This window comes from Canis lupus, chromosome 7, assembly GCF_011100685.1.
Source record: "Canis lupus familiaris isolate Mischka breed German Shepherd chromosome 7, alternate assembly UU_Cfam_GSD_1.0, whole genome shotgun sequence".
Classification (NCBI taxonomy): domain Eukaryota; kingdom Metazoa; phylum Chordata; class Mammalia; order Carnivora; family Canidae; genus Canis; species Canis lupus.
The window spans coordinates 79,654,992-79,671,951 of NC_049228.1; the positions used below are offsets into that span (position 1 = coordinate 79,654,992).

The 16,960-nt window shown below is 38.4% G+C and overlaps 1 protein-coding gene across 6 annotated transcripts in view; it reads left to right on the forward strand.

The window, feature by feature from the left end:
• Nucleotides 1–16,960, forward strand: part of DYM (dymeclin) — a 343,179-nt gene that overhangs the window by 271,707 nt on the left and 54,512 nt on the right. For all 6 annotated transcript variants that reach the window (XM_038543986.1, XM_038543991.1, XM_038543989.1 and 3 more), the window contains one exon: nucleotides 12,771–12,953. In XM_038543986.1, coding sequence (XP_038399914.1) covers nucleotides 12,771–12,953 — 183 coding nt within the window. The remainder of the gene's footprint in view (nucleotides 1–12,770; nucleotides 12,954–16,960) is intronic.

Sequence of the window (16,960 nt, forward strand, 5' to 3'; positions counted from 1 at the left end):
AGAACATAATCTGACAGCTGGTACTCTCATTGCTGTTTAGTTGTCATTACTAGGCCTTTTCAGTGGACTATAGTAGAAAATACATATTTTTACAACAAAAATGTTTACGATTTCAAATTCACATTTATCATTATAAGTTTTTAGCTTTCTTTCTTTATTTGGTTTTAGGTTTCTATTTCCTCTTACACTGAAAACATTGATTCTTAAAAACCTTACTTTCGTTAGATAATCAGTGGCTTAAAAATACTGTCACCAAAATGACTACTAAAAATTAGACCATTGAATGAAGTTTGATATTTCATTTCTGTTTGTCCTTAGAATACATTCTGTGGTCTTCAGATGATTAATTATCATTGATAATAAATTTTTATACTAACTATAAAACTTCAAAAAAATACATTCTACCTAGTATTCTACTAAGAATGTATTTATGTGCAAATCAAAATAATACTGTGTTCCAAGGACACAGAAAGTAAGTACTTTGTCTATATCATTATGTCACAATTCTGATCATTTCAGTTTATTCTCATGTTTCAGAGAATTCTTTTAAATCCTCAATTCAATTTTATTTTGGAATATATAAAATGTTAATTTCTTTCCAAAGTCAAAACTATAACAGGATATACACAGAAAGAAAGCTCTTGCTTCCATCCATATTCCTTTTTCCTTGTTTCCTCCCTTCCTCTGTAGATAACTTATTTTCTTTATTATTTTCATTTTTTAAAGATTTATTCACCTCTTTTTACAGAGAGCAGGAGGGGGGGGAGAGAATCTCTCAAGCCAGACTCCCTGCTGAGCAAGGAGTCCAACTCAGAGCTTATCCCACAACCCATGAAATCATGACCTGAGCCAAGATCAAGAGTCAGGGGAACCCTGGGTGGCTTAGCGGTTTGGTGCCTGCCTTTGACTCAGGGCATGATCCCAGGATCCCTGGATCGAGTCCCACATCGGGCTCCCTGCATGGAGCCTGCTTCTCCCTCTGCCTGTGTCTCTGCCTCTCTCTCTCTCTCTCTCTCTCTCTCATGAATAAATAAAAATCTTTTTTCTTTAAATAAATAAAATCTTTCAAAAAAAAATCAAGAGTCAGAGGCTCAACCAACTGAGCCACCAGGCGCCCTTTCATTATTTTTAGTTTATCCTTCTAATTTCTTTTTTGCATGCATGTGCGCGTGCGCACACTCTCTCTCTCACACACACACACACACATTCTTACACTCTTCCTCAGGTCCTTTCTTACCCAAAAGATAACACAGTATGTACTGTTTGGCACCTTTCTGTATTCACGGTCTCTCCCAGACTCATTCTCTGTTAGTGTAGAGATATCTTCATTGCTTTTCCCGCCTGCATAGTATTATGTTATGTGGAGATACCATAGTTTATTGATGGACATTTTGTTTTCTTTCATTATTTGCAAATGCTATAATGACCAACCTTGTGCATATGCTGTCTCACAGTTGCACAAGTCTGCCTTCGTATTTACCTCCTAAAGGTGAGATTCCTGAGTCTCAGTGCATATGCACCTATAGTTTTTTAAACGTTGCCAAATGTTCCTCCAATGAGGCCATACCATTCTGCATTCCCACTAACATTTCATGAGAGTTTTTGTTTTCCTATGACCTCACTAATATATCAGTATTTCAAATTTTGGCATTTTTATCACAGATTGTCAGTTTTCTTAGAGAATTATCCAGAGAATTTTCATTGAAATTTTTTCCATATCGATGGTTATATTCTTTTTCTCTTCCCTAGTGTTTTGTATGTGTGATTTTCCCCTTTTTCCTAATTAGGGTATTGTCTGCTTGTTGTTTGCTTTTAAAAGAAACAAAGGTGCTTATTTACCTATATCTTATGGTTTTCCTCTATTTTCTGATTGATTTATTTAGGGTTTTATTTTTTGTCATTTCTTCTGTCCTGCTTTCTTTGGACTTGGTTTGCTTTCTCGATTTTACCTGTGCACTTAGGAATGATTCTGAGGCCTTCGTTCTTCTGTTAAGAGCAACTCTGTCACTGATCAGCACCCAGCCATTAGCTGTTTATATTTTTTCTTACTGATTTGTAGAATTTCTTCATGTGGTTTTGCTCTTCCTGAATGTGTTGCTAATATTTTTCTTAGTTGCTATTACTCTCTTCTCCATTTATGAGGTTCCACTTTTAACAAAAGACTTAAATTTTCATGTATTCGAAACTCTGCTTTTTCCTTTAGAGACTCTGGATTCTTTTCTTAAAACATTGAAAAGCCTCCTTGCCGCTCTTACCCCATCCCTGGGTCAAAATGATGAACATATTTAGCTATATTTTTTCTAACCCCTTAAAGTTTATTTCTTAACCTTTTAATCTTCTGGAATTCTTTTCGTTGAAGGAATTAATTAGAGATCTAGCCTTTGCATTTTCTCTATTTAATTATTACTCAGCCCAGTAGCTATAACTCCATGATTTGTCTCCTCAGGTATGAAATCCTATCTGTGTAATTGACTGAATTCCCATACACCCTTGGAATTGTTTCTGGCTTCTGGCTCTTCCACCACTGTTTTTTATCTTTCTGTGTATGGTGCCATTTCAAATACATTAGCTAGTATAGTTTTGTACCACGTATTGTTCTGTTAAAAAATGTCAGCCCATTGTTCTTTTTCAGAATTTTGGATGGCAGTTCCAGGGTTCACCCTCAAGTTCAGTTTCTGCTCCCTCTTTCTTGTATCTTGTGACTTTTGCACTGTGAGTAGCAAGTCCTCCGTCTGAATGTCTGCCTTTGTAGGCTTTCAGAATGCACTCCCTGGACCTCTCCAGAATGGTTTCATCTTCTCTCCTCCATCTCTTCTCCAGGGCCACATTTTAGCCGGCAGTGGTTTTTTTCCTTCTCTTCCTGGGTGTTTCTGAAGTAGCAGGAGCCCCACAGGTCCTCTTTGTGCTAAGGGAAGTCTGGCACTCATCTGACTGTTGGATCTGGTTCCACCTCTTGTCAGCCCGTTACGTTGACCTTCTAGCCAAACTGGATTTCCTCCCCATAGCATGGTCCACTTCACTGTGAGGCTTTCTGTGCATGCACTTTATTATTCACCCTTTTACCTCCCCACCAACTTGGACAGGTCTCTTCCCATTGATAGTAAGTAACTACCGTGTAATGAGCATTTAATATCTGCTAAGCAAGACAGCAGATTTTTTTAAAGTATATTATTATGTAATCATATCCTATAAAAGAGGTAATATTCTAATTTTTCAAATGAGAAACCTGAGGCCAAAGGACACATAGCTAATAAATGCTAAAACTGGGGCTCAGATCCAGGCCTGACTCCAGGGCTTGTGTGCCTGACCACCCTGCTGTCTTCCTTTTCCCTTTGTCCCCAAGACCCCCAAGTGCTTCCATAGACTTGGTACGTTCCAACGTGAATCTCCTCTAAATGATAATCTGTGTGAAGGTGTGGTCATGTGTGGATTACTGCTCTGTCCCCAGCACCTACCACATCTCTGTTATTTAGGGACCATATGATTTATTTTATGTGTCTCAATTTTCTTTTTTTTTTAAGATTATATTTATTTGTTTATTCACAAGAGACAGAGAGAGAGGCAGAGACACAGGCAGAGGGAGAAGGAGGCTCCATGAAGGGAGCCTGATGTGGGACTCGATCCGGGGACTCCAGGATCATGCCCTGGATTGAAGGCAGACTCTAAACCGCTGAGCCACCCGGGAATCCCCTTCTTTTTTTTTTTTTTAAGATTTTATTTATTTATCATGAGAGAGAAAGAGAGAGGCAGAGACAGGCAGAGGGAGAAGCAGGCCCCATGCAGGGAGCTGGATGTGGGACTCGATCCCGGGACTCCAGGATCATGCCCTGGGCTGAAGGCAGGTGCCAAACCACTGAGCCACTCAGGGATCCCCATGTCTCACTTTTCTATTAAATGCCAGACATTATGTATAGGACAGTAAGTCTGGAGTGAAAAATATGCCTATAAATGGGCACACCTCTGCTGATAGAAGTTGGCTCATTCTGGTTAGGACCTGAGCTGAGTTTGGGCTTCGTCTTTAGTGTACTGTTAGCTTGACATTCCCCAGTAGTTGTTGCTGTGCGTGAGGAGTGCGGCCTGGGTTCTGTTCAGTGTTGCTTTACCCACCTCTGCTTTCAGCAGCCCCTGCAGTAGAGTTAGAGATGGGTATTTCTATTGTCCTGGTCCAGCCTCCTTCTTGGGGAGTCCCTGTGTGTGTCTGGGTCATAGTCACAGGGCTTTCTCAGCATGTCTGTCTTTTCTCATCTTGGCAGCTCTGTGTCTGTGGTTGGCCCTGAGTGAGAGGTTCCTGCCCCTTCCCCAGTGGTAGCATAGGATCCAGATATAGGATTGTACACCCAGTATGGTTTGCTGCTCTAACCCCATGTTAGAGGGTTTTTTGCTCAGTCCCCCCACCAACAGGAACAGGCAGCTGTCTGTTGGTGTCCTGGAAGTGAGTTTCCTGCTTCTCATTCAGCGGCAGATGGGTTATGTTTCTACTTCTCCCCTGGAAGCAGTGGAAATTTCCTCGTGCTCTGGGCCAATAGTTTGCTGCCACAATAGGTTAAAGCTTTTGCCTCGCATGAGAAGGAAGGTCTGGGAAGCTGGGTCAGATAGAGGGCTCTTTCCCATCTCCTTCTCCACACCTTGTCTTTCTCGTGAGCACCTGGTGAAGGCTGGTGGGAATGAGCTTTCAAGTGAGTGCAAATTCCACTGTATCTGGAGCTCCAGCTTTCCAGACTGACACATTAGACCACATGTAGCCTTTAAGAATTTATTGAAATCTGGGCAGCCCCGGTGGCGCAGTGGTTTAGCGCCGCCTGCAGCCCGGGGTGTGATCCTGGAGTCCCGGGATCGAGTCCCACATCAGGCTTCCTGTATGGAGCCTGCTTCTCCCTCTGCCTGTGTCTCTGCCTCTCTCTCTCTCTCTCTCTCTCTCTCTCTCTGTCTCTCATGAACAAATAAATAAAATCTTAAAAAGAATTTATTGAAATCTTAATCTGATTTCTTTCTTTCCATTCTGTGGAGACCGTGTCCTCCCCCTGTGCTCTGCCAAAAATGAGAGTATGCGTTCTCCTTTTGTTCTCTCTTTAGAGGGACTTGCCCCTCTAGAGAATTCATTTTACTTGACTGCCTTCCAAAATCATTCTCTGATGGCCCTAAGAAGACTTATGATTTATTAAATTATCTGGCTTTTTCTCACTGGTAGAGTAAGAGAAGCAGTCTTTGCATATCCTAAGCAGAAGCCAGTCTGGGTCACCTATAATGCTTCTGTGCATCACCCCAGGGAGCCCATTTATTTTACATTTAAAGGAGCTGAGGCCCAGGCAGTGACTTGTCCAGTCTATGACAAACTGGGACTAGAATCCATTCCAGAGCTCCTCTCCCCTGGCTTGCAGCTACCTCTGTTTTGCCTTTTTCATTTTTTTTTAAAGCTGAACTGTAGCTCTTCTGGGTGTGATTCTTAGCACCACTGACTCTTCTTCCAGAGAAGGAATGAAAAAAAAAACAAAAACAAAAACAAAAACAAAACCCGGCATCCATGGGCAGCCTCGGTGGCTCAGCGGTTTAGCGCCGCCTTCAGTCCAGGGTGTGATCCTAGAGACCCAGGATCGAATCCCACGTTGGGCTCCCTGCATGGAGCCTGCTTCTCCCTCTGCCTGTGTCTCTGCCTCTCTCTCTCTCTATGTCTCTCATTAATAAATGAATAAAATCTTAAAAAAAAATGGCATCCAAGTGTAGAGATTATTTCCCTTTTGTGCATTAACAATATCAAAGATAGGGATCCCTGGGTGGCGTAGCGGTTTGGCGCCTGCCTTTGGCCCAGGGCGCGATCCTGGAGACCTGGGATCGAATCCCACATCAGGCTCCCGGTGCATGGAGCCTGCTTTTCCCTCTGCCTGTGTCTCTGCCTCTCTCTCTCTCTCTCTCTCTGTGACTATCATAAATAAATAAAAAAATTTAAAAAAAAACAATATCAAAGATAATAAGCCTTGAAATTTAAGGCATTCTAGAAGAATCAGTAAGCTCTTTGGTTTCAGAAATGATTATTTTCGAACTTCACCTTCTACATTTTTCTTCTCAAAGGTTGTTGAGTGTTACAGTGACTTTCTTCAAGGTGCTGGGATAATCTAAAGTAAATTCTGGATTTTACTAAAGTTTGAGGTCATCCTAAAGCTTTTTCTACATTAATTACATGTTTGATTACTCTAATAAAATTTGCTTTCTAAATTCAGTATTTTCTACAATCTTCATTGGAGGTTGAGACTTAAGAATGGCAAAGGACTTTTTTTTAATCCCATATAAGCACTTGTTTTTGCAAATGAAAAACTTCCACTTAGGTGAAGTGACTTAGCAAAGGTCACACAGGTCATTATTGGCAGAACTGTAATGGGGAGCTCTCCTCTCTCTTTTGACAATGTCAAAGCTATTATAAGAAAAAAAAGATACATTTTCCTAGAGAGTTGTTTTACTCAGATATTACTTTTCGTAGGATGTGAAAGAGTAGTTCTTTTTATAATAAAACAGTATATTTTGAAGAAAGATGGAAATGAGCACTAATTCTTAAGGCAGAACATTAAATTTTTAAAAAAACAAAACAGAAAACTCAAGGCTCTGGGATGTATGCTCACTCTCTGCCAGTGGGAGGGCTGGGGGAGGAGGAGAAGCACTGCCCTGCACCCCACTTTGTGCTCAGTGTGGGCAGCCTGCTAAGATAATGTGATTGTTGGGAGCTGCAATTGAGTTGGATTTCCATCAGAACATTCCTTTTTTGTGAGTTCCGTGGCTATTTTCCAAGTATGGAAAATCATGTAAAGTTAGCCAGTGTCCCCTAGCAGCCACCTTTCTCCAGCCTTCCTGCCACCAGTAAGCATGTTTTCAATAATAGACTTCCCAAGGTTCTAGTTTAGGCTTGTGGGCCATGTTCAGACACTGTCCAAAGAACCAAGACAAAGACCACATCATCTTACATTCCCACGCAAGAACAGCGGTGCCATAACTCTGCCCTTCCCCCCTCCCTGCCCCCACATTATCAGAGTTACACATTGTCTCCTCTGGTCACAGGATTAATTCTTCAGCTGTGATTTTGCAGGTAATACAAAGCTAGTTCTTGCTATCAGAAGCTGGACATTTGGAGACAAATCCAGTTCTGGCTAGAAATAACGTGATCACAAAGCTTTTTAGTGTATGCGCCAATAAATTAACAACATAAAGATAACAGGAGTCTATCACCAAATGATTGGCTTTGAAGGCCATTTGCACATTAACTTTAAAAAGAGGCTTGCCTGTCCATTTCCTCCCCCTTCATCCCCACTCTGGCCAAGTCCCATTAATTTTGTTGAAGGTTTTATTTTCTGCTGAAAATGCAGGAAATTTAGACAACTCTCTTGGAATGCCCCCAAAACTAATACAAACAAGATACATATGCTTCTCTTAAGGAAACTAAAAATAAATGATTTGAAATTTTTAACTGTATCAATTCTCTCTTAAAAGGAAAAGGAAGTTTATATAATGAGGCAACCGTGAGTACTATGGACAGGGTAAGACCCTCTCATAATTGCCAGCTTGTCTGTTAGACATGAAATCAAAGTACAGAACTTGTTCAGTGTTCATTACCAACAGGGACAAAAACCATCAGAAACGTCTGAAAATGGACCATTTTTTAAGGGTCTTTGTTTTAACATTTGAAATTTTCTACAACAAAATAAGTATGCTTTTGTATTGGGTGGGTTTTTTTGTTTTGTTTTGTTGGAGTAGAAAGTGTGATCTGGGATCCATTTCTGAAATGAAAGCTGTATGTACTAAAAAAAAAAAAAAAGAGAGAGAGAGAATGAAAAAGACGTGATATTTTCCACGTATTTTGCTCTCTACCAGAGAGCCATCAGATTTTATCTCTGGAAAAGCTAATTTTGACACAATACAGGGGAAACATGGTTGGTTTTTAAAACATGTCTTTTTATAAAACCTTATGTTATTCCATAAATGTAAGTCAGTTTTTCTGTACATCTCCTCTTAAGGGACTAGTTTTATAAAAAAAAAAAAAAATTTTTTTTAAGCTTTATAAAGTAATGGGAATGGGATCTGGGGTACATATTTAACTCTAAGAAATGTGATTTCTAAGTTCTTTATAGTTACAGTAATTGAATTAATTTATCAACTTTGGAAAAGCATTTATCTTTTTATAGTGTCTAAGATTAAAATGATTTTTCTTCTTTCAAATACATTATTTTAAGAAAACACATGGTACTTACTGTGTTAAGCACTATTTTAAGGGCTTTATAAATGCTATCTCATTTAATCTTCATGCGAAAAAAATCAAATAGCAACCTTTCTATATACCGTTTGAAATTCTGACACCCACCCAGATGGTGATGTAATTAGATAACATTTAGGTGTGTTTAAATACTGAGATTTGGACGATTTTGTAATTGTAAAGAAACTAATCAAATTCATGCTAATTTTTCATCTTTTTACAAGTAGTGATTACTACCCAGTAATGCTTTTTAAAAATGAAACGTAGGGCAGCCCCAGTGGCCCAGCGGTTTAGTACCGCCTTCAGCCCAGGGTGTGATCATGGGGCTGAAGTCCCACTCCCACATCTGGCTTCCTGCATGGAGCCTGCTTCTCCCTCTGCCTGTATCTCTGTCTCTCTCTCTCTCTCTGTCTCTCATGAATAAATAAATCTTAGAAAAGAAAAGAAAAGAAGAAAAGAAACATAAAGGGTTTCATTTGCTTATTGCCATTCTTGGTAGGTACCTGCACCAGAATCTGATTCAATCATAGCAGCAACTTGAAGATTCAAATAACTTGTAAATTATAATTACAAGTTATTTGATAATTTTCCTTGGGAATTAAACAAAAGTTTAATAATAGATCATTAGATCTCTTGGAGCCTTCATGTTATGAAGAACTTTTTGCCACCCAGAAGAGACTCTGTGTAGAAGAATCAAAAACCCTGGTCCCCACCCCGAGCTCGACCCCCCTTCTTCATCACAAGCCAGCACCAACTTGCCAGCCATGCAAGCTATCATACCAAGAGATCCTCTAACCTCCAGTTGAGCATCCCCATGTGAAGCCACATGGAGCAGAGACCTGCTGTCCCCATCAAGCCTCACCCAAATTATTAGCAAAACAAATGATTGCTATTCTAAGCAGCTAAGCTTTGGAACAGTTTGTTAAACAGCAATAGGTAATGATTTAAAAGTCACAAAACAAAAAATTAAAAAAATAAAAAAAAAATAAAAGTCACAAAACGTGATGGTAGGAATATATTGAAAGGTACCAACAATAACAACAAATGTAAGTAAATTAAACTCACTTAAAATTTGGAAACTTATTAGATCTACAAATCGTAAAACCTAGCTATATAGTTGCTTTGAACTATATGTGTTTTCAGTAACACAGAAAGCTTGAAAATTAAAGGCTTGGAAGTTATAGATAACCTGGCAAATAAAAAAATGAAGCTGGCATAACAATATTAGTAAAACATACACTTTACTAAAATAAACAACATGAATTAAGAGAAACAGTACATAGTTATAAAAAAAATGTTTAAAAAAAAAAGATGGCAGTTGTGAACCTAGAGTCACTCAGAATATATGAATCACTTGGAAGAATTGATGAATCCTTTCTCATTTTGGGAAATTTTGACCTAACTATCCAGAAGTGATGACTCTTTCAGACAGTGAATGTTAAACGGAATAATTATACATGCGGGTGAGAATGAGGGCAAGAAGCTTCCTATATTGTCAGCATCCATGTATTGTCATTGCTCTTTAAGCAACGATCTAGCAACATCCATTAACAATACAAATACAGTTTTTTCACCAATCCCTCTCCTGGAATCTGTCCCAGAGAAAAAGAAGAACAGATTTAACAACATGCTTATTGCATCCTTGCTCATAGAAATGAGGAAGCAAATAAATTGGATGCCTGTTAGAAAGTTGTGTCTTACATATGCAGTAAACTAATAATACTGTTGCTACTGTTTTGCTTTGAAATCTGTTTTCTTGGGCAGCCCGGGTGGCTCAGCAGTTTAGCGCCGCCTTCAGCCCAGGGTATGATCCTGGAGTCCCAGGATCGAGTCCCACATTGGGCTCCCTGCATGGAGCCTGCTTCTCCCTCTGCCTGTGTCTCTGCCATTCTTTCTCTCTCTCTCTCTCTCTGTCTCATGAATAAATAAATTTTTTTTAAATCTTAAAAAAATAAAAATAAACTTTTCATTCAGAATGATTACAAATAAAAATGTCTATTTCCTTGTGTAGATCTACAGTCCAATCTGTTTTGTTTTAAGATTTTATTTATTTATTTATTTATTTATTTATTTATTTATTTATTTATTTATGAACACAGAAGGAAAGGCAGAGGGCGAAGCATACTCCTTGCCAGCTGCAGAACTCGATCCCAGGACCCTAAGATCATGACCCGAACCAAAGGCAGATGCTTAAACTGTCTGAGCCACCCAGGCACCCCCAAACTGGTTTTATAATTCATTCTGCCTAAAGAAACATTGCTTAGAGTACAGGTGTCTCATACATTATCTCAGCTTATTTTACTATGAAAAAAAAATCTTTATTTCACCTTCACATTTGAAGGATATCTTTGCTAGTTATAGAATCCTCTGGCTGCCTTCAAGATTTTCTCTTTGTCTTTGGTTTTCAGAGTTTAAGATGATGTACTTACATGTGTGTTTTTTTGTTTTATTTTGGGTAGATTTGGGGGATATTCTCTGAGCTTCTTGGACCATCATTTGATTCTTTCATTATTTTACTGCTCAGCCATTACCTCTTCAAGACTCTGTTAAGTCCACTGTTGAACCCATTTATGTGTTCTTTCCTGCTAATAATATGTATTTTTTATCTTCTAGCATTTACATTTGTCAGTTTCTTATAGTTTTCAACTCCACTAAAATTCCCCATCAATCCAAACATATGTAGGTTCATAATAGATTTTATAAAGCATAGTTCCTTTAAATTTCTTGTTTGATATTTTTATCATCTTTGTATCTCTTTTTTTTTTTTTAATTTTTATTTATTTATGATAGTCACAGAGAGAGAGAGGCAGAGACACACAGGCAGAGGGAGAAGCAGGCTCCATGCACCGGGAGCCTGATGTGGGATTCGATCCCAGGTCTCCAGGATCGCGCCCTGGGCCAAAGGCAGGCGCCAAACCGCTGCGCCACCCAGGGATCCCTCTTTGTATCTCTTGATCTAGTACTGCCTATTGCTTTGTCTCTTAAATGTGAGTTGTTTTAACTTGTTTTTGTCTTGTACATTTTGGTTGAATGCTAGACATTATACTTTGTATACACTGTACAGGCAGAGATATATTGTGTGGGGATAACCATAGCTTTTTATTTACTGCACCAGATAGTACCTATTTTTTACTTTGTAGGCCATATAGCGTTTTTTTTTTTTTTTTTTAAGATTGTATTTATTTATTCATGAGAGGCACAGAGAGAGAGAGAGGCAGAGACACAGGCAGAGGGAGAAGCAGGCTCCATGCAGGGAGCCTAATATGGGGCTCGATCCCGGGTCTCCAGGGTCACGCCCTGGGCTGAAGGTGGCGCTAAACCACTGAGCCACCCAGGCTGACTGCCATATAGCCTTTGAGGTATACTTTATCTGTCACTAATATGTCAAATTAATTTCTTTCAATTAATATTTACATGGTATATCATCTTCCATCCTTCTGTTTTAGACCTAACTATATTTGAAGTGAGTTCTATCTAAAATTTCTTGTGGGTAGCATATAGTTGTGTTTTTTATCCACTCTGCCAATCTTTGGTTTTAATTATTTAGACCATTTGCAACTAATGCAATTATTGATAGATATATTAGAGTTTAAGTCTGCCATTTTACTGTTTTCTGTTTGTTCCCTCTTTTTCATATGTGTCTTGTTTTTCTGACTTCCTACAGATACTGGAATAGTTTTTTAGAATTCCATTTTGATGTATGCATGGTATTTTTGTGTGGATCTCTGTGTAGATTTGCTGTGAACAGTATACATACATGACTTGTCACAGTCTAGTATTGTTGACATTTAACAGTTCAAGAGAAAAGTAGAAACCCTTTCTGGCTTTAAGTCTCTTGGCCCTCCCTGGTTTGTAATATAATTGTCTTAGCTGTTCCCTTATATACATTCACATCAGACAATGTTACGATTTTTTGCTACAACTTTGGAACATAATTTAGAAAACTCAAGAGGAAAAGGAAAGTCTATTGTATTTACCTCTATTTTTGTTCTTTCCCTGTTCTTTCTTCAAGAGATTTGTTCATTGTTTTTACTGTCTTGTAACTGTTTCGTGTTTAGATTCCCAAAGGCTGTTGACTGAGAAAAGAGACAAAACAATAGGCTATTTATCTGTAAGTAGAATGATTGAAATGACAATATAGAGAATTGAAGTCATGTTCCTGAATTAGGCACTTTTCTTGGACTTGGTAAGACCCAACCACCACTTAACACTGTGGGAGTCTAATGATTTAGGGCAATGCCATGATGGGAGTGCCAATAAGGATCTAGTAAGTGAGGGGCTGAGTAAGCCCCAAATTTCCTGTCAAGTTGACAAGTCTATAATTTATTATGTTTGATTCCTAATTGTGACCATCTGAATTCAAAAGACTTTCACTCAAATACTTAGAAAGTGATAAACCTAAAGATTCTTGACAAAAATCATCTGGAAGAGTTTGTGTTACCTTTTAAATGTTAAAATTTTAAAGCAGTTATTCTTGTTCTGATTAATTCTGTGTTAAGGAGAAAAACACTGTATCTGGCTTTTCTTTCTTTATCAGGCACAAGACCTGAATGTCATTGAAGAAGTCATTCGAATGATGTTGGAGATCATTAATTCCTGCCTGACAAATTCTCTTCACCACAATCCAAACTTAGTGTACGCACTGCTTTACAAACGAGATCTGTTTGAACAGTTTCGAACTCATCCTTCATTTCAGGATATAATGCAAAATATCGATCTGGTAAGTGTAAATGGAGATTTTGCGATTCTTAAATATCAAAGCAGCAAAAGTTGAACAAACACTACAAAAGTTAGAATCCCTTCTTTGAACATAAAGTATATTTGTGGTCGATTCTGCCATAATAGTTATTGTATTCCATGTGTGTATTTTATACACACATACATATATTTAATAGAATTGAAATCATACTTTATACAGTTCTGCATTGTGCATTTAGATCATCAGCATTTTTCTGTGGTATCATCAATTCATTGAAAATCTCACATTTTTAATATCTGTATAACCTGTAATGTGGATGTCCCAAAAGAATATTTAACCATGGGGCGCCTGGGTGGCTCAGTTAAGTGTCTGCCTTCAGTTGGGGTCATGATCCCGGGGTTCTGCTCAGCAAGGAGTCTGCTTTTCCCTCTCCCTCTGCTCCTGCTCTCTCTCAAATAAATAAATAAAATCTTAAAAAAAAAAAATTTAACCATTATCCCATTATTACTCATTTTGCATGTTTCACCTATTTTGTTATTTCATAATTCATGAAGAGTTTGTAAATAAATCTTGTCTCACCTTTCTTCAGTTATATTTTTGGTATATAGTCTTAGAAATGGAATTATAGTAGTTTTTACTGTCAGAGGATATCAATACGTGCTGCCAAATTGCTTTCCAGAAACATTGGGCAAGTATATGCACCTGTATATCATCTGTTTCCACATTTAATCCAAGAGGGTCCGTCTCACTACATACATTCTTGCAGCTTTGAGTATTATAATTATTTTAATATTTGTCTTTTTATATCAAAACTGGTTTTTCATTATCATTTTTATGTTAATTTCCCTATCTGGCAGAACAGTTTTCACTGGTATATAAACTTTTACCCTCTGTCTTTCCTAAAAGTGTTTTTGCCCCATTTTCTATTGCTGTATTAGTGTTTTCCAATTCAGTTTGATTACACAACTATTTCTTCTTTTTTCCTCACAGACTAATCTCTTTAATTAACATACTAGGGAAAAGCTTGAAGAAAATAGCAACAAATATATTCAACAATTTTTTTTAAGATTTTTATTTATTCACTAGAGACACAGAGAGAGAGAGAGGCAGAGACACAAGCAGAGGGAGAAACAGGCTCCATGCAGGGAACCCGATGTGGGACACGATCCCAGGACCCCAGGGTCATGACCAGGGCTGAAGGCAGATGCTCAACTGCTGAGCCACCCAGGTACCCCCTATATTCAACAATTTATCAAGCAAACCAAATGCCATGAACAGGTAGCATTCAACCCTGGAAAGCAACTGACATTTCCTACTGGTAACTTACTCATTGTAGTAGAGCAAATGAGTAGGAAAAAAGTCATCCATGTATAATAGGATCATCTCATTAAATGCTAAAGATATTGTATGAAAACAGTTCTGAGGAAACTGTAAGTAGAATATTTCTCTTTTTTCCCCATTTATTTTTTTTATTTTAATTGCAGTATAACTGGTATACAGTTTTGTATTAGTTTGAGCTGTACAATATATAGTGATTCAGCAATTCGGGACATTACTCGGCACTCCTCAGGGTGAATGTCCTCGTAATCTCCTTTGCCAGTTCACCCATCCCCCGCTCGTCTCTCCTCTAGGAACCATCTGTTCTCTATAGTTAAGAGTCTGTTTTTTGGTTTGTCTCTTTTTTCTTTGCTTGTTTGTTTCTTGAATTCCACGTCTGAGTGAAAATCATATGGTTTTTGTCTTTCTCTGACTTATTTCGTTAGCATTATGCCATCTAGATCCATCTATATTGTTATAAACAGTAAGATCTCATTCTTGTTTATGGCTAAATAATATCCCATTGTGTTTATCCACCACATCTTCTTTATCCATTCGTCTATCAGTGAACACTTAGGTCGCATCCATAGTTTGGCTATTGTATTTACAATGCTACAGTAAACATAGAGATGCATATGACTTTTCAAGTTAGTGCTTTCATGATTCCACAATCATTTCTTGAGTAACTAATCTGATTCACAGTACCAGGCACAAGAGTAAACTGAAGAGCCAACATCCCTGTCCTTGTGTTACTTACATTCAGGAAGACATTCAATAATTAAATTCACACATAAGTATATAAATCTGTGATTTCAGTCCTAATAAGCATATGTATATACCTTTTTCTGAGATGGACACCCAGAAGAGGAATTGCTGGGTAATGTGTATTATGCCAAACTGTTTTCCATGGGGTGCTACCATTTAACTCTCTGACCAGTGGTGTGTGAGAGGTTCTGTTACTTCCCATGAACACTTAGTTTTGTCAGTTTTGTGATGGCACCTCATTATGGTTTTAATTTGCAATTTCTTGATTACCATGGAGTATGAGAATCCACACACACACACAGTTGGATTTCCTCTTTTGTGAGTTTCTATTCAAGTCCTTTGCCAGTTTTTCTGTTGTTTATCTTTGTGCAGATACTTGATATGTTCTAGATTCTAGGCATTCCTTGATTATGTGTTACAGACATCCAGTCACTAACACAGCTAGAGACCTCCAGACATAACTCTAAAACTCTTCTCAAAGTGCTCAAGCAGAGTCAATAAAATTTTCATTTCCATTCTTTTCTTGGAGACTTGTTTCCTGCTTTCTGCTCCAGCGGTGTGCTCAGGTTCTCCTGCAACATCTTAGGAATTTCCTTCACCTGGCCCTTTGGTTGACCTTGGCTCCTGTGTCTTCCTTCCTCTTTCTTGGTTTACTGCTTCATGTTGGCAGGAGTGTGTACTGTGTAGTAGCTTTCTGGGGAAAGGGTATGAGTGAGGTATATTTCATTTTAATTTTCAATTTATAGATAAAGAAACCAGCTTAGAAAGATTTTTACTTGCTCACAGTCACACATTCAGAAAGTCCTATAGAGCCAGGACTCAGAACAGGCAGTTTGATGATAAAGCCCATGCCCATGTTTATAATCATAATGCTTAACTACTGGACCCCTTCACTAAATGTTCCCATGGTTTCTCACTCACTGCCTGAAAACTTCTAGCCATTCCCACAAACCTGGAGATTTTACCATTTACTTTCTCCCTGAGGATCACTTCTAATGATGCCAAATCAGGCTTCATTCCACCAGTGGTAGAACTGAGGATCCTTCTTAGTAACAAGGTGGTTGACAGTTGACATCCTTCAAAATATCTCAGAAAGACCACATTAGTTTCTGAAAAGACACATGAGTACCATGAAAAGGGTTTAAACTGCCCCTATTCAAAACTTACTCTCCTTTGAAAGAAGTAAAGAGGGTACAATTGAGGAAACAGAAGGGACCCCACTGTATATCACACAGTATGTGACCACATGGAACTGGAAGCAAGGTGTTAATTGGACTTACGTCCAGTGCTTACTTGCCTGTGGTTGACAGAAGAAGGGGCCACTTACAATTACCTGTGTTCAAGGGAGAGGACATCCTGTGGTAAATATTTGGCCATATGCTGTTACATGCGTCTTAAAACAAGATAAATAAGTGCCTAAATGTTGTTGAGCACCGGCTAAGTGCTAGGAATGAGACTGAGTACTTTCATAAACATTACCTCTTTTCTTCTTTTTTCAAATTCTTCTTAAACCAGTAATCTAGGTATGACTACACCATTTTACAAATAAGAAAGCCAAGATGTTGATAGATGGTTTCTCAGGTGATTTTCACACAAATCCCCACCTGAGAATCATCGTCTTAAATAATGATCACATATTGGCATAGGTCATGACTCTGGATAATTTGCATATACAGTGTCTCATTTGACCCTTAACCATCCCTGTGAGGGGGCAAAGCAGGGCTTGTGAGGAAAAATGGTTGGCCCAAGGTCACTTAGCCAGTAAGTCAATTCAGCCAGGCTTTGAACCCAGATCTTCTCATTAGAAACTCCATGCTTTCAGCATTCACTTGGATAAACCTAAAGTAAGATTTCAAATAAGCAGGTTTTCCAACAACTTTTTATCGAATACTGCCATCCAAAATAGTGTAGGGCACAATGGAAGTTCATTCAAAAAGCATTTTAAA